This window comes from Ambystoma mexicanum, chromosome 4p (genome assembly GCF_040938575.1).
Source record: "Ambystoma mexicanum isolate Mex_15411 chromosome 4p, UKY_AmexF1_1, whole genome shotgun sequence".
NCBI classification, from domain to species: Eukaryota; Metazoa; Chordata; class Amphibia; order Caudata; family Ambystomatidae; genus Ambystoma; species Ambystoma mexicanum.
Genome location: NC_090927.1, coordinates 589,882,513 through 589,901,391, shown reverse-complemented (window position 1 = coordinate 589,901,391; position 18,879 = coordinate 589,882,513). Strand labels below are relative to the sequence as shown.

At 40.6% G+C, this 18,879-nt stretch overlaps 1 protein-coding gene across 2 annotated transcripts in view; it reads right to left on the bottom strand.

Annotated features, from left to right (window-relative positions):
• Positions 1 to 18,879, bottom strand: part of MLIP (muscular LMNA interacting protein) — a 2,218,014-nt gene that overhangs the window by 617,683 nt on the left and 1,581,452 nt on the right. For both annotated transcript variants that reach the window (XM_069606136.1, XM_069606137.1), the window contains exon 6: positions 3,898 to 5,559. In XM_069606136.1, coding sequence (XP_069462237.1) covers positions 3,898 to 5,559 — 1,662 coding nt within the window. The remainder of the gene's footprint in view (positions 1 to 3,897; positions 5,560 to 18,879) is intronic.

Genomic DNA, 18,879 nt, shown 5'->3' with positions numbered 1-18,879 from the left:
TTTCAGATGGACCCTGAATAACTCTATTCCGACAAAAGTAACATCAATGCGCTATTTGGGTTTTCCTGTATTTAGTGGCACTACTTATCATCTGTACTTGAACTATTCTTTAGACAGAACTTATAAATTGAATTCCCAGATGAAAAAGCTGGCTCTAAAATACTGCAATTACTCCTTAATTCCACTCCTCAGGTTTTATAAGTTAAAGGTGATACCTAGATTGATCTATGGCTTTGAGATTCTTCCCTTTGACTCGTCACAAATTCTGTACAAGCTTGAATGCAAAATATGGTGTACGATTATTTACTATATCCCGAAAGGTGTTCCTCTAAATGCTATACTCTTTGAGTTGGGTCTCCTGTCATTGGACTGCATGGCACTATGGAGAAGAATGGCTTTGTATAGAAATCTGTTTTTGGCACATGAAAATAGTCTTTACGCACAATGGGCAACAAGTTACGAAGGGGTGTTTCAATGTCAAAATGGCTACTGACCCTTCAGATTGGCTGCCTTAAAACACTTGAAAACATAGGTCTAACGCAGAAAACTCTGTTATCCAATCCAGATAAAGCAAAGCGGTTTTTGTACTACAGAGATTGGATGAACACAACCGAGAGTGTTCGTGCCACCAGGATTTACCACCACCTAGTCCCCCATTGTAAGCTCATGGGTAATCCGGAGTCCTATTTTATCAAATTTCCTGATCTTAATTGGCGTATTATCTATTTGAGATTTTGTTTTCATTTTCTACCTACTGACAAAATTTTGCAAATCTGTGCACAGGACAAAGTAAATCATATCCCATGTGGTTTCTGCCATAGTCTACCCATAACCGAAACGCTGAAACATCTACTGTTGGATTGTGCTGGCCTCAACTTGCCGGGTGAGTGCATTTGGTAAATTTGTTCACGATCCAGCCCATGTTAACATTGAGGACGTATGATGGAACATGCACCACAGTAAATCAATAGCATTAAAATTGGCCATTGTCGGATTTCTATGTGTAGAGTGTGGGATAACAGATGTATTGAATAAAAGGATGCTAGACTTGGATAGTTAATGCTTTCTACAAACAGCTTTCATTTTGCTCTTGATGCACGCATTAAGCTATAGGTAAACTGTGAATATATGAATGTATTAAATTGAATGAAAGCTGGCTTTGAAAAAACATTATGTTTTGTATTTGTATTTGTATTTGTATTTGTATTTTATTGTTTATATAGCACTTTACTCCAAAGCGCTTTACAGCATAACAACCAGAAAACATCGAACATGGAACATAGAAGCAATAAAATATACATGATTCATACCAGAAAAACAGCATGTGGCACAATTTGCATTTGGGAAGGAAGAGAAGAGGAGAGGTATGGGAAGGAGGAAAGGGAAAGGGAAAAGGGAGTAGAAGGGAGGGTGGAGATCATAGGGGAGACAGGGAGAGAGAGATAAAGGAACAGGAAGATGGAGTGGGGAGGAAAAATAAGAAGACGAAGGGGAGAGAAGTCAGGGAGGCGGGTGAAGGAGTGATTTGAAGGAGGAATGGAAGAATGAATAGGTGGACATGAAGCGGATAGAGAAAGGGAGCGAGTTCCAATGTAGGGGGGCAAGGAGCTGGAAGGAGCGGAAATGAGAAGAGGCACAAGGAGGTTGGGGAACAGAGAGTAAAAAGATATCAGCAGAGCATAGGGTGCGAGAGGGGGCATAGAAGGAGAAAAGAGAGGAGAGGTAAGGAGGGGCAAGGTAATGAAGAGATTTTAAAACGAGACAAAGGAAGTGGTATATAAATTGGAAGTGGAAGGGAAGCCAGCTTAGGTTGAAAAGTGAATTGGAGATGGAATCATGGGGAGAGAGAAGACAGAGGGTACAGATGGCAGAGTGGTAAAGGGATTTAGGGGGAGATGGGAAAAAGATAGAAGAACAGTAGAAAAGGCGAGAAAAGATGAGGGAAGAGAGTTTAGTAGCATGGAAAGTAAGAGGAGAACGTACTTTACGGATATTAAAGAGGTGAGAACGACAAGAGCGAGTAGTAAGGGAAATGTGGTAAATAAAGGAAAGGGAAGAGTCAAAGTAGATTCCTAGATTCTGGGCATGAGCGGAAATAGGAAGATCGGCTGGGGGGAAATGAATGGAAGAAGGAGGGAGGGAGGAGGAAGTGTGTTGGAAGGGAAGAAAATGACTTCAGTTTTGTCCGTATTGAGAGAGAGAAAATGCAATGGCATCCAGTTTTTAATGGCAGTGAGACAGGAGGAGAGTTTAAGATGAAAGTCAGGGGTGAAGGAAGAGAAGGAGAGGATCAGTTGAGTGTCATCAGTTTTAGCTTTAAATCTGTGTGCAGGTTGGATGTTGAAACTCTACCTGTATATGCAGGATGACCAAGGACTCTCTGCTTTAAGAGGAATCACTGATTTACAGTCCTAAGTGTTAATGACAGGCTTTGCCTTAACTAAACTGTATATTGGATTGTAATTGTCTCTTGAATCATACTTTTAGGTTTTCTGCTAATAACAAACAAAAATTATGTATGACAGCATTTTATATTTTATGTTTGTTTTCCATCTTTTAACAAATTGTAACTGTTTTTTAAAGGTTTATCATTTGTAAACCATAAACCAAAAAAATAAAAAATAAAAAAAACAGATGAGGTTGCTTTTTTTTCTTTTCGTTTGCGTTAGTCTGAGAAAATATGCAGGCCACCTTCGCAAATAAGGTGACCTGAATATTTCTTTGGGTTCTTTGCGCCACCGGAAATTATGTGCTAGCCAGCCCCCAAGCATACATTTGAATTAGGAGTGTGCTCCCGCCACTACTGTATGGCAGGCTTCTATCACGGAGTTAGGTGCTGGCAGTGATTTCACAGTGACCGGCCATTCACTCACTGTGAAATATGACGCCTCTTCCCAACAGGTGCAGGAAAATAGCCCTCATATCTGTACAGTTAAAAGGTCATCGCATTTGTAAAATTGTGATTTAATTGAAATGCTCTGAGATGCCCCCTTCTTTGTGCAAATGTGCATGGTGTGTTAAAGGGCATGTAAATGGGTGCATCCGTGATACGTCCATTAAGTTGGCCTTTGAGAATAGGGCCCACTTGTTTTTTTTTAGAGAAAGTGATGCCCTTGTGTACATTGCTGCTTTGTCTATTTCTTGATTAATCCCTGTGCATTATTGTGTACACTGAAAAAAATTATATTTTACTTTGGTGTAAATTAGCATTGCTCTTATCCATCACTTGATCTCATTCGCCATGATGCAATCGGATAGTACTTTCCTCTTTCCTATCAGAGAAACCTAATTCTGTTGTCTGTTCTCATTGTCATCTGTTCTGGTCTGATATACCGAGATAAAAACTTAGCTTGGCGAAGGAAAATGGTAGATTTGGGCACAGGATCTGCTTCACTGTCGAAGTAAGAACTGACCCAATTTGCCTCAAATCGATGCCCTCCGATCAGTGTTTTACAAAAAGACACATCTTTGATCAAAATGAACTGGTTAAATTCCAGAAGATACACCAGGAAATAAACATACTCTTTGACAAAAAAAAAACATCGTCAACAAACGGAACTACAAAATATTCATGTCGTCAAATCTCAATTCATCTGAAAACACCACAAACGTTCCTATGTGGTGAATTAGCAGATGTGTTTAGATTTTCAACAGGATTCCGGATTACAGGAAAAAGTGGCCCACACCTAATGTCATAGTCATGAGTTTATTCCAGGTTTTTGCTTTAGTTCATTACCTTTTCACGTGCTCCCACACTCATCGCACGTCTGTTTATTGCTGATACATTTAAATTTAATTTAAAGTCTTCAAATACTTTACAAAAAAATGTCAAACTACTTCGAGAAAGTGACACAAGCATGCACAGAATGTTTAAAAGAATCAAAATAAATATTGTACCTGTGTTGTCTTTTGTTCATTGTCCGGTGACGGGGACGTGAAAGGTGCAGAAGGCAGCTCACAGGACCTTGATAAAGTCAAGTATGATGATGATGACTGTAACGGGAGAGGTGACAGGCGTGATGTGTTTAAGGTAGTGGGTGATTGTTCATGTGTTGGACTGCTGGAATAGAAACTAAGAGAGGGGGGCAGAGAAAAGGATTTAGGTGGTGGTGTGCATGAGTGGACATTATGGGTCATTAAAATGGGAGATGCAGATTTAGAACGTGGTGAAGGCAGCTGGGGTGAAATATTTGTAGGCACAGAAGAAGCAACATTCACCCTCGGAGTAGGCAAAGCTGTTGACACCACTTTTGATGAGGTATATGCCGGGCTGTAAACATGTGTAGACATTGGTTTTTCAGGAGCAGGAGAACTGGTGACTCTTTTGTTGGTTGATGAAGTTGAGGACATTAACGGATACGTTGGTACTGTGGGTGAAGGAGCACGGTCTCTCCGGGACTTCCCCGTTCCCAGTTCGGTACATTTTTTAAAGGGCTGTTTTGTTTCTTTTCTTATAGGAGGTTTGACATTTAAACGGGAGGGGGAAGGACTTCTCGAGGTAGAAGAAGAGATTGTTGGACTTGGAAATCTTTTCCGTAAAATTGGAGACACAACTTTTTCCCTGCAGGAGGATAACAATGTAAATGGTTTTGGACTCACTAATGTGGGGTCTATAGTTTTGTGGGGTTGCATAGGGGATGTCGAAGGAACATGACCAGGAGGACTCCAGATACTGAATTCCAAAGATAAAGGCAATTTCCTAGATTGCGGAGGACAGTGATCAGAGCGTGATGGTTGACGGTTTTCATGATGACTAGTTGAAGGAGTTGGAGAAAGTGCTCTTGCCATACTTGGTTTTTGGGAAATTGTGTGAATCGAAGAAGTGAGCGATTTAGAAGAATGGTGAGAAAGATATGGGGTGGGGGTACCTGACCGTCGTTTAGTGGGTTGTCCTGATTTCAAAATGGCAGTTAAAAATGAAAGGCGTGTTGGGAGAGAGGCACTCATCCCAGATTTTGAAAGAGTTTGGCGAGGAGATGTTGCACTGCAAAGCTCTTCAGTACTGTTTATTGTGGAGTAGGATCCGTACATAGGAGATTCGATTGACTTAGGTTGTGGGCATAAATAGTGGGTTTCAATGTGGTAGGGTATTGGGGATAATGTGTTGGACCTCAAGGAAGAATGGGGACTAAAGGAACGGGGTAATGGTTTTATCATTTTTGGATCATTTTGGAAATTGGAGAGGGTAGGTGAATATTTTGGCAGTGCTTTTGTAATTGTTTCATGATTCTTGTGAACAGATTTAGATGTAGTTATCAGTTGTGTCTGGGTTGTTTTCGGCATCATTGATTTAGAAGGACTGTGCAAGAAGGAAAGATTTTGAGCTGGAATTTGTTGTGTAACACGAGGTGGGGAATAGCCAGAAGTCTTGACACATGTTGACGATGTGTGGATAGGTGGCCCAGATGCTGAAGATAATCCTCTGAAAGAGTTTTCTTTGGAAGATACTTGAGTGCGACTCTCCAGACCATTGCTCACATTTTGAGTCGGCAGAGACACTACGTTTATAACAGGAAGTGTAGGGTAAACCTGACCTTTTGTTGAGCAAGAAGAGGTTATCTGCAGGAAAATAATGAAAAAAAGCTATATTTTAGTGGGCATTACTTAATCACAATCTTAAACATATTTGCTATTTTATTAATAGCCCTTAATGAAGAGGTTTTACTGCACAGTAACAACCCGGACACCAAGATACAAAAAGTAGTCTTCAACACTGTTCCTGGGTGGTAAAGCATGTTGTTCAGGGTGCCAGCAACTTAAGTTGTAAAGCAGCACAACAGCCATTTCACACGTTAAATAACTACAAAAGAAATGACTTCTAAAGAACATGGAGAATGGCATCATTTTGCGTGCCTTCTCCCATTTCCATGGTGGCCATCAGTAATGGGGGCAATAGTCATTCCTTCAAACAATCTCAATAATATACTGTGAAATATGCTAAGTTGTACGATAGTGTACAGCATGCACAGACAGTGTATCTAGTTTCATTATGCATGTTCCCCAAATGCATACTTTTTTTTAACAAGTCATAGAATTCGGTAATCCTCGTGCAAGATAAATGAAATTGAAGCGCAAACAAAAAAACAACAAATTACTAAGAAGCATGTTGTAGACCGTCCTCAGGCTTTCTAAGAGAATTGTGACAAGAGGCCAGCTGGGCTGCCTCTCATTGTAAGCAGGAGAGCAGAGAAATGCCAAGGGCCAGCAGAGTGAGACATGTCTGCGGCAGCAGCAGGCAATCGAGTTCCCAACTAACAGCACAGAAAATTAAGTGAAAAAGAAAATGCTTCAGAGCATGCAAAAACAAGTTACGGACAACCCCCAGATAGTCCCGTAAACCAATCCCCCTAATATACTCTGCAGCTACATGTTCTTTTCCTGTTCGTTACCCTCTCTCACTCTGCTTAAGGCTCGCTGCTGTAGTCAGTGAATGCGTTACACTCAATAGGGGATTTTGATTAATTAAAAGCTAGGAAACATTGCAGAGCAATCAAGAAGAAATATGTTTTTATTCAAATCCACTACTTCAAGAAATAATTGATTGCGAAATAGTACCGTGTTTACTTGCACTGCTAATGGAATCCTTTCTGGGCACCCTCAAAAAGGAATATGGAATCAAGAGGTTGAAAGCTGCGCATTTAAATTGAGAATAAAACTACTGTTTGTTGTTCTTTTAAGATCTGTATCCCTGCAAAACAGTAGCTGCCCTTAATTTCTGTACTTCAGTGTTCATAGTTGAAAGCTCCCAACCGCCAGTACTTAAGCACGCTCTCTAATGCAGCCAAATAAATAGGCAAGAAGTTCATCTTTATATTAAATAGTGACTCTTCAGGATGAAGGGAATATAGAATATGCTATAAGCACCAACTAAGCATGGATGGGGTAGATTTGATCGAAACTAAGTTACCTAATGGAGAAGTGACCAAATCGAAATTAACGTTTTACTTTTTAAACATAATTTTGTATAGGGGAAACCCCTCAGAGCCCCCTTAACCCCTCGCTACCCTAACTTTTACCCTTACCCCACCTATTATGCACTACACATATAACACATACCTACCTTTTTGGGTCAAATAGATGCAGTCACTTCTCCTTAGGTAAAATGGCTTTCAGTTAAATCTACAGTATCGAATAAGCATTTTCAAAAGTGGTTACACAAAATAACATGTACATTGTCTTCAGAAAGATTATCTAGTCATGTATATACAGTTCTGTAGGGTTCATTATAGCTGGGACACCCTCTACCAAGGTTGTTACATTGCTATAACCTTCCTTCTGCTTTTTTGTTTTTTTTCCCGAAAGTTGGCAATGCCAACTTTGGCAAATTATTACCGTTAACATGTGCTATTGGATTTGCGTAAGGATATAACATCGTTTTGCATGTTATTTCCTCCATGTGAAACATTCATCCAATCAGGATTGAGGCTGACCCTTACTAGACAGTTTCAGGCACACCCTGATTTGGTTAATGCCCCTGTCTCTCAATCATAGCCCCATTTCTGGTCCTTCTACCCCTTCCAATGTTATATTTTGAAAAAAAAGTGCATCTTGCAATTCAAACTAATCGTCCTTGCTCAAGGAAAAACATTGATGTGATCAATGAAGACACTTGGAACATCCTGCTCCAGAATGCCATTGATTCCTGGATCTCCTTGCATCCTTGTGGACCGTGTGAATGATTGTTAGGCAAGAATTACAGTGAATTACAGTACACTACAGTGAACGGGAGTAGCAGGGGACACTCCCGCAACTATCCCGACAGAACAAAAATGTAATTTTAAAAAACAAAACGGGAGCTGCGGGGTGTCCCCCTCAACATCCCGCTCACTATACTACACAGTATAGTGAGCGGGGGTTGTGGGGGACACCCCTGCATGTTCACATGGGAAATGTATGAACATTTTGTATTAGTACATTTCCCATGCAAACATTTCTGTTGCAGCAAAATCAGCCACGCAAAAAATCACGTAGATCCTATTGGAGCTCTTTGAAACGCTTGTTAAGTGTATAGGTAGAATATAAATGACCAATAAATAAATACATTTATCTCAATGCTGCCCTCTGGGCTAACTTTGATTATCCACATTAAATCACATGCAAAGAAGCTGCTGATCAGTGCTACCACACTACCTCATCTTGCTGATTTCAATGTCTTCACGTTGCATCTTCACGGTGTCAGGCAATCAAGCTGCTATTCCCTGCCCCTGCCACACTTCATTTGGTACGACATGTCCCTCCAGTCCTACTTCACATCCCTGTACCTTCCTGTTATGAATTCCATGGGTGCCCCGTGCACTAGTGGACTGCAGCAAAGGTATGTTTAAAAGTGTTTTGTTTTTAAGTTTGCGTGCATGCATGGCTATTCTGTGTGGATGCAAGAGTTTGAATACATGTGTGTGAGTGAATGTGTGCATTCTTGTATGCCTGTGTATGTTTCTGCAAGTGCAAGTGTGTGCACCCATGTGTGTGTGTGAAGCTATGTGCACATAGGAGTTTTAATAATCGCTTGCATGCATGTGTGAGTATATACATGCATGAATGTATGTCTATGTTATGTGTGTGTGTGGGTGTGTGTATGACTATTGAGAGTGCATGTGTGATGGATACATGTGTATGGTGGGGAGGAAGAATGCACCAGTATTTACTTGGTGCACAGTGGCATATCGTCATGAAAGAGATTTGCAGTGTGATGCAGCCATGTAATGTGGGTGAAATATTTTCAAAGTGTTTTACCATTGACATTCCTGCACATATTGAGCATTCAACATCATGTAATTGATTTACTAAATACGTGCTGGCACATGTTATGGCTGCAGCACCATGCAAGTGATGTGATGGGGCAATGTTTGTGTATATTGTAGGTGCAGCACTATAACATTGATTTACAAAGGGAATGATACCACATATTGTGTAGTTAATATAATGGAAGTGATTTACAGTGGCAATGCCTGCATATATTTTCTACACACCATCAAAGTAATTTCAATTTGAAGGTTGCCATATATTGTGGGTGCACATCATGTAAAATATTAAGAGAGGCAAAGAAAATATTGAACCTGTGTGCAACTTCATCAAAGTATTTAATATTAACACTCTCTGACTATACTGTGAATGCAGAATCATGAAAGCATTTCAGTGGGAATGCAGCCATAATCTGTGGGTAAAGCATCATTAAAGTGATTCACAGTGGTGATGTCTACATATATTTTGGCACAGTTTCATCAAAGTCATTTACAGTGGAATTTCTGGTATATATTGTTAGTGTATTATCACAAAAGTGATTTAAAATGACAATGATGACATATATTGTGGATGACGGAAATCTAAGATTTTTTTTAAAAAAATGATTCTGTGTACTGTTGCTTACCTGGAATCGACTGGAATATTTCATGTGTAGGTAAACTATTGTAAACTGTTTGCATGTCCACATGATTTGGTTAAATGTGCCATAAAATGCACAATTGTACCCCAGTGTTTCATATTTTTTATGAAGAAAGCACAATTAATCCCCCTATAGTATTCAGAGTTTCCGCTCTACCCTTGCCACTATTGCTATTTAATGCTGCTCCATTGAAAATGTGTACCAGTCAATACTAACCTTCATTAGATTTGTATCCTAGCGCCTTCTCAGGAGCCACCTTGCTTCCTGAAAGACATGCCTAATATCTGAAGCATGCTTCCTGATTTTTGTTCCAGCATCATTACGACAGATTCAAAGTCGTCTGGCATGTCTACTTCATCCTTATTTATGAGAATTATGGCATCCAGGCAAAGTGACACGTTGGCACCTCTTTCCCTTACAGTGGGGCAGGATTGTAAGTTTTAAAGGGGGGCCTTCCTAGGCAGCTACCTACAATTCCTTATTGTAGTGCCAGCCTTCCACCATATAGCCCTCTTTAATGCACAGGCTGACAATGCCTCAAATTAATGATCTCTACCATGTGATGCCTGGATTGGGGTGTATTTTTTATTATCCCTAGGGCAGATATTATAAGGTGCTCAACTACACCTCCATGCCCATGGATTACATACATTCTAGTGCTGTATCCTCCCCTCCTGTTCTCTGCTCCCTCTACACTTTGGTAACAGAACACCACATCCCAAAATACATTATTAGCAGTAACACGATTTGCTTGACATAGGTGAATCGTATACGTTGGTAGTGTTTAGTTATTCTTCTTATGTGTTACCAATAAATTGCTCTACATGCATAGTTTAAATACCTTATAACTTAACCAGAAAAGACCTGTAAGCAAGGTGGAAAATTGGAAACAGTAATATCATCGCCATTCTTGTCTCAACAAGAAGAACACATAACAATCAGTGGAAAGAAATAACTAGGCAAGGAGGAACATTATCAAAGCACATGTGCTTGCTTGTTTGGTTTGCCTCAAATACTTCTGATGTAAATTCCAATTGATGTTTTCTTAATTACTTCTCAAACGGGCAGGCACTTCCATTTGGCTCATCCTTGGAATCATAGTGATTGCTGGATAGGTTAAGGACATGGCCAGTTGCTTAACAAATCTGTGCCCTGGACAGGCATGTTAGCAGCCGATATAATAACAGTTATTTTAATATGTGATACAATCTCAAGGAGAAGCCACTGTCTTATTTCTAAAGCCACCCCGCTTCCAAAAACAACTTCTCAGTTATAGATAATCTTACTGTATGTCATGTCAAATTGGATATGCATTTAACAGACTTCAAAATGCAAAGCTGGCCACCTTGAAACATAACTACAGTATTTCTGATTCCAATGCTGTCATGATGCATGCACCCTCTCTAGATAAGTCTACTTTAGAAATCTACACCAGTCTAGAAACAGTTCACAAAAAACATGTTACAGACCGAGCTGGGAAGAATTAATGGAGAGAAACAACTCAGAAGTTCCAGCGCTTTTTAAAGCAATGTTGAGCACAAATCTTGTCAAACCCTTTTAACAGCTCTACTAGATATTCAATCAGATGATAAGATTTTTTATTTTTATTTTTTTTTACCTGGAAGCTGTTATACCAGTGCTTGGATCAAAAAGCGTCTCACTTGTAAATACGTCTATTTTCATGCACCAATTACTTTGAGTAAAGTTATTCTCATTTGCTACTTACCAATTTGCCCTGGGACATATTTTATTGTGTAATGCCTGTTTATATGTTTTGTCCTGGTATCTGGTAAATGGTTATATGTAGAGATGAAAGTCAATTTTAGTGCTTTGTGTTACCTCTGTCCCTCTTGGGCTAGAATACTGTTCTTTTCTCCTCCCCATTTTTCAATTTGCCCATTTCACTGGGCTGGATATTTGTAAAAAATGAGTTTCAGTTTTTCTATGATTGACTACCCAAAGGCCGCCTTGAACATTGTTAGGACATATTTCTCACTCAGCAAGTTTCCCTTCATATTCGATGGACCCCAAAGCATTTTGTTTTTAAACCTGTCCTGACTTTTTAACAGGGAAGTGAAGTCTTTAGGTTTACTTCCCTGGCCTTTTGCTCATTTTGTTATGGGGAATATTATCAGAACTGTGAAACTATGTTTCCCTTTTGTCGTGTTACCTTTGTGGCAACTATTTAAGAGTACACAGAGCAGTGCAGTGAGGATATTGTTTTTGTTTGAAGGGCTTTATTTGATTGTGAATCATCAGGTGCAAGTTAAAAACCCACTATAAATACACACGAATTAAAACCAATATTATGGCATCATCATTATACCAGAGATGAAAACTAAAACACATACATCACAAGGTGCTCAACTACAATGCATCAAGTTTGAAAGGATGGAACCCCTACTTATCCATGCTCGATGAAAATACTTGGACACATAATACACCACATTCATGTTCAATGTACATTCACAAAGGCCCATGGCCTCAGGAGTTGTTCAAACACCATGCAAAAAAAAGCACAGGTCTCATATACCTGATTCTCAGATGTTTCAAGCTTTCACATATTAACATAATAAAATATGTTGCTTTGTATATAGCGCTTTACATAGGATATATTTATATATTTACATACATTACTATTATTACCCAATCAAAATTGGTACTCATTTATTGACCTCAGAAGGATGAAAGGCTAAGTTGGAGTTGCCAGGATTCAAACCTGTGAGCTGCAGATCAAACACAGTTCACAGCAACTAGTGTTTAACCCGCTGAGCCATTTTAACAGCATCTAATATGCAGTAGGGACTCTTCTGCAGCTCCACATAGTAAATAACTAGCACCTGGTGTCTTTTTTTCCGTGTACAGGTAAACATATGTATTTTCAAACTGCCCATCCGGAATAGGAGATAAAGTGTACATGTGTATCTCGGACTTACTATGTCAAAATAACTTCCACAGCCAAAGTCATTTTTGATAGTCAAATATTCTAAAGCCAAAGGGAGACAAGAACTCTCCATCTGTCTTCTTTTGTATTCACAAAATGCCATTATTACTCTGGATTTGACTTCTTTAGTGATAAAGGTGGGCTCATCACAATAGCAAAGCGGATCTAATATTTTTAGCCACAGCTTGACCTGAAGAAGCCAAGAGATGGTGAGCCCACATTCCAAATACATTGGATATGCCAGAGCCTCCATGTACTTAGTAAGGGTTGTATTACGCGAGGTCCCTAGCCAGTAGAACACTGGGCTTAGTCCAGCCTCCTCATCACCTGGGCTCAAGTCACACTACATCATCCGTACTCAAGCATTTGGTGCACTTTGAGGGAGTGAAATAATACTTTTCAGGAATTCATTTTCTGCTGTAAAGCTGAGACTATGGGCCTCAACCGGTTACCATTCCGCCTCTGTGATTACTGGAATTACCGGGGCATTCCAACCCTGGTGACCCGGGAATTCCGGAGGCGGAATTCGGTAAATCCCCATTCCAATTGGGAATGGGGACCATGGAAACACCAGCAACATCTCGTGATGGTGCTGGTGTTTCCACGTCCGCCTGCAGGCGGGCGGTGTTAAACTCGCCAGGTCAGACCTGGCGGGAATGACACCTCCGCCTGCAGGACTCAAGATCAGGCGATCCGGAAACAACGGTGGCGGCGGGTTTACCGCCACAGTTATTTCCGGACCGCCTGACTCGTAATGAGGCCCTATGTGTTAGCTTGTCCCCGTATGTCGGCTCCATAAAGAGCTGAAGCCTTTGCCTGTAATTTATAGACTTCTAAAACCGGTCTGACTGGACCCCCAGCATGATTAAAATAAAATCTCGTCAATGTTCTGCTGTTTTTCTCAAGAGTGGCATTAGCCTTGAGTAGCTGGGGGCACCAAGCAGTGTTTTTTGCAGAGCGAATCCCCAAATAATTGTACCAATTCAACACCCCTACTGCTCAAATGCAAGGCTCTATATTTGGAATTTCTTGGGCTGGAAATCATGGCTTTGGTTTTAGCTGCATTTATTTACAGTCCCATTTATTTTTTATTATTATGATTATGATTATTATTATTATTATTGTATTTATTGAGCGCTGACCTAGCTTCAAGAAGCAACAGAGAGATTTACAGAGGTATAACACAATACTGATAGATAACGTAGCACTTTACAGATTTGTGTGACAGTACAGATGCATAACAGAGCGCTTTTCAGAGGTAACAACAGAATAGATATACAGCGAGGGTACAATACAGATGCACACAGAGGAGGGGTACAGCTGTACCGGATGGCAGGGAGGAGAGGGGCGGGCGTCATCTAGAATGTCAGGTGACACAAGGGGCAACGTGATGGCCTAGGTGTTGAGGAGGAAAGGCTCCTTGAAGAGGTGGGTCATGAGTTATTTTCTGAATTGTAGGAGCATGGGGGCATCGGATGCTGACGGGGAGAAGGTTCCATAATCTTGGGGCATAGACAGAGAAGGCTTGTTTTCTGGTCCTTTACTTTTTGCAGCGGTGGATTTCAAGTGCGCATGTGTCCTGGCTTCTGGTGGTGCGCTGTCCACCGGAGATGCTGAGTTTCTCAAAAAGGAAGCTGGGTGCCATGAGGGCAACTGCCTTATAGATGATGCAGCAATACTTGAAGGTGATTCCTGCATGCAGTGGGAGACAGTGAATGCAGATGAGCACCGGGGTGAAGGGCTCTTAACTGCGTAGACCCTTGATGAGGCATGCAGCCGCATGTAGGAAACTTCTCAGAGGGACAAGGGAGGATGGCAGGAGGCCTTTGAGGAGTGCATTGCTCCCATCCAGGTGCGATAGGATCAGTGCTTGAACAGTGGATCTAAATCTGTCCAGGTGGAGGGCTTGACTTTCCGCATGACGGAGAGCTGATGACAAGCTGTCTGAGTTTTCTTAGCTATGTGTGCTTTGAAGGAGAGGTGTTGGTCGATGTGGAACCCAAGGGGATTGGTGCAGGTGGTGAGCTTGGGTGTGAAGCCCTCAAAGTTCATGGTTGATACCCAGGTCTGTATGTCTGGGGGATCGGTGTTGTTGGTGAGGAGTAGGAATTCACTCTGGGAGGGGTTGAGATTCAGGTATGCACTGGACTTACACGACTGAATCTGCAAGTGGCAGGTTTTGTGCCTATTGATTACATTACATTACATGACTGTATTTATATAGCACACTGTGGACCCTCAGGCATTAAGGCGCCAAAACAGAGCACACAAACATAACATACAGACCGGTTAGTTGTTAAATGTGGGTGAGTTAAGGCAAGCTTTGTGATGTTATCCAAACAAATGGGTTTTTTGCCCCTTTTTAAACGTAAGTAATGAGCTCTAGAATCTTAGGTCTTTAGGAAGCGTATTCCAGAGTTTAGGAGCTGATGTAAAAAAGGCTCCCTTCTCAGCTTTAAGGGTTCTGCATCTGGGATGTATGACCACATTCTGTGCATTGGATCTCAGGCCCCTACCAATCGATTTATCGATGATAGAGTCCTGCAAGTAAGATGGCATTGTTCCTAACCTACACTGAATGGGATAGTGAGGAGCCTGAATGAGACTTGTGCTTTAATTGGTAGCCAGTGGAGAGATTGCCTGGCGCCCGTTACCTGGACTCTTCTAGGGAGGCCCAGCACTACCCTGAGTGCTCTGTTTTCCATAGTCTAAAGCCTACGCAGTTTGTGTTTGCTAATACCAGCCGGTACGCTGCTGCAGTAATCCATCTTAACGCCAATGATGGCTCTGGCTATGATCTCTGCACTAGCCTGGGTGATAAGAGGCTTAAGGTGGTTAAGTGATTTGATGTAATATTCAGAGGCCATCACGACACTAGAGACATGGGGTTCCATAGATAAAGTTTGGTCAAGCGTTACACCGAAGATCTTTAGTTTAGACACTGGAACAATAAGAACAGTTCCCAGTCTGAATGTACCAAAGCTGCTGTCTAATTTTTTTAGAGTAGCTGAACTCCCCACTATCATGAGCTCTGTTTTGTTTTTGGTGAGGGCCAAGTTATTATTGAGCATCCAATTCTTTATGATAGTGAAGATTCGAATGAGCTCCAGTTCATCCTGAGCATGACTCTCTGAGAGCGGGATGACACATGGTGTGTCATCCGGGTAATTACAAATCATTATCCCCTCCGCCTCTAGCTCGGAGAAAAATGGCATCATAAATAGATTGTAAATGCATGGTGACGTGCTGGCCCCCTGCGGCACACCAAAGTGGACTGGAATGGGTGAGGCTTCTGCAATATCGGAGAAGATATTTACTCTGTTCTCCAGGAACAAGACTATCCAGGAGACAGCCAGAGGTGAGAAGTTGGCAACCTCTACGAGTCTGTGCTTCAAAATGGAATGGTCGACTAAGTCGAATGCTGTGGACTGATCCAGCGAAACTAGCAAGGAAAGAGACCCTTTATCTAGTCGCTTAAGCAAGTTGGATTTTAGTTCTAAAAGTGAGGTTTCAGTACCATAGCCATGCCTGAACCGGATTGATGATCATTCAGGATGGGGTACAAGTTTAGATGTTCTGATATTTGTCCACATGCTACCTTATCTAAGATCTTCAGGAGAAAGGGGGTGTTCGAAATGGGGCGGTAGTTAAGGGGGTTCACCCTGTTTAGTCCAATTTTCTTTAGGATAGGTGTGGCCATTGTTTGTTTAAGTTGTCAAGGACAAGGCCCTTGTCCAATGACTCATTGAAAAATATAGAGATAGCTTTCATTAGGCGATGGGGACGGGTTTTTATAATCAAAGAGGCACAAGCGTTGCCTTTACACCAAGAATGTTTTATTTTCTCGATGACTTCCTGTAGATACTCCTCTGTTATAGAATGGAAGTTGAATAGGGGAATAGTCAATTAGCAACTGAGTGGATTCGGAGTTTCATGTATAGGCTTAGCTGGTAAATTCTACTTTCTTTCCTGCATTCTTGCCATAATACCTAAGAGTTTATTATGCATTCCCTCTTGTATTTTCTGTCTCTGATGTCCTTGATTGAGTCGATCTTGAGGTATAGCTGTGTGTCATTGGTGTATTGGTGGATGTGCATGTTGTGTGTGGCTAGGATAGATTGAAGATCACTGGGGAGAGGATGGAATCCTGTGGGACTCCACATGTGATGGGTAGAATTGACGATCAAGATGAATCCATCTGAACAAACTACTGGCCGTTGGTGTAGGACTTGAACCAGCGTAGGACAAGTTTGATGATCTGCATGCACTGAGATACGTTATCCATAAGCTCCTGGTATTCCGTTCCCAAGAATGGATAGAGATATTTTGGGGATTTACCCAAAACTTGGGTTTATTAGAAATGAAACGACCACTATCTTGTTTTTCTTTCAGTGCAAAGGATATCCAGCGGCTACAGCCAAGGATAAGAGAAATGAAACACAGGAAAAAAGCTTTTGCAGGTCAAAACATGCAAATGCCATCATGTTAGAGGTGGGGGGTTGCAAGAGAGCACCAAGTGAAATTTGTAAGTTGGAGGTGGTCCAGGGACCAAGTTTGCAACACAAACCTATCTGTAGCGTTGGCTATAGCCACACATAGCCGACATCTGAAAGCAAACTGGGTCACAGAAATAGCGTCTGTTGTGGGTAGCAAAGGAGAGGGCAGGGGAGGTGAGGAGGCCATCTGTGGAGTGGGGGGAGCTGGCACAGATGAGGGGGACAATTAGTGAGGGCCTGGAAGGGTACGAAAGGATTTTTCTTCAGCCGTTTTGCTGATATTTACAGCTATATCTGAGGCTATGAAGGACTCCAGATATCCACGGGATGGAGTAGTTCCATGCCCATGGCTATATATTTTGGGGTGTCAGTATTTTTTATGTTATTTTTATAGGTATGGTGACATCAGGGGTGAAAAACCACTGGCCATATGGTCAGTGACCTGGTAGGTATTTGGGAGTATTTTTTATTTTGGCTGTGTGTTTTTAGACTTTTTGATATGTGAGACTATAGAGAAGAAGAGAAGAAAATAGTCTGACAAAATTAATATAAAAAGGAACAATTGTATTCTAGGTTTAGATGCCCTATACAATGTATTTTAGGTTGTGTATTGTCACGCATGGTATTTTATTTTGTGTCTGTGAAATGTTTGCCTACCCAGTTTATTGTTATGTATTATTCTCTGCTTTCTTTATCTTTAGCTACTTTATATACGTACATGAATAGTGTTGTACTGTATTGACCTTTTAAGTTGCATTGTAGCATAAAACCTGAAGTGAGCTCCCTTTTTGACCAATTTTTGTAACCGCGTTTATGATAAAAGTCAATGAAATTTAACCGCGGGTATAAGAAAAACTTGTTTTTGTTTATTTTATTGTAGTTGTGTAGTTATATGTCATAAGTTAAAAGTTAAAAGGACTTTTTTGGGGTACAATGAGTGTAGTATTTTAATACATCTGGAGTACTGTTTTGATGTTTTGAAGGAACCACATTTCCTTCGTCGGTTATGTGTACTCCTTCATGTCTATAGAAATTGGCCATGCATAACTGTATGTTGTTGTTTGAAATCCATAAGTGATTGTGGTCTCTCATTGGTGGTCATTATTAACATTTCTCCAGTATTTCTCAATTTCTTCAATTTTACTAATAAATCTGGTGATATTTGTAGCCGTGCCTATCAAAAAGCACCTGTGTAGGTGCGTCAATACTATTCAGCATTTTATTAGCTGTGGCTGGAACCGCAGGCATACTTAAAGTCACGTCTATAAACATTTTCTGTGCAATAATCATATTTTGATGTGGATGATACAGTACAGAATTTTATTTGGTTCTATAATTTAATGTACTTAGTTGTTCACTTATTGGATTTGAAAGCCAATTTGGCTTGATTTTGGGCTTCTAGAAAAATGGACATGTACCCACAGATACAAAGCAAGGTCTGCAAGTAAGGTCTGCAGCTGCGTCAAAAAGCACAGCTACGAAAGAGGCTGGGTGGGGAAAAATAGGTTTCTGTGAGTTTCATTGTTTGTTATTGGTTGTTGTTACTGTTCTATGTGTGTAGCTCTTTGTTATTGAAAATGTGTCATCCATTTTAGTAGTTTTATTGGTATATAGTCCTTTTTTATATTCATTTTGGAAAGTATAAAAGCCACACTTTTCTGAAGTTGTATCATTTTGACTCCAGAACTCTCTCTGTGCACATGGCAGGAGTGTGGCTGATGTAAAAGTAAGTGTTATTACATATTTTCATGTTTGAAGGTTTATTTGCAGTGTTGTGTGTGTTAGTTATATTAATTACTGCTATCAGATGATGTTTATTATAATTTTTTGCATTTGCTCTGATTGTGTAACAAGTATTTTTTTAATGTATTTTTTAACTTTCCCTAACATGGACCTATAGAATTAGACCTATACAATTATATTTGTCAATTGATGGCATTTATATGTAGTCATTTAGTTTTTGTATTCATGTTATTGAGGTTGAAGGTTTATTTGATTGTATTTGTTGTAATTTTAATGCAGTTTCAGCTATGCAGTTGTCTTAGCTGTTTTGAGTT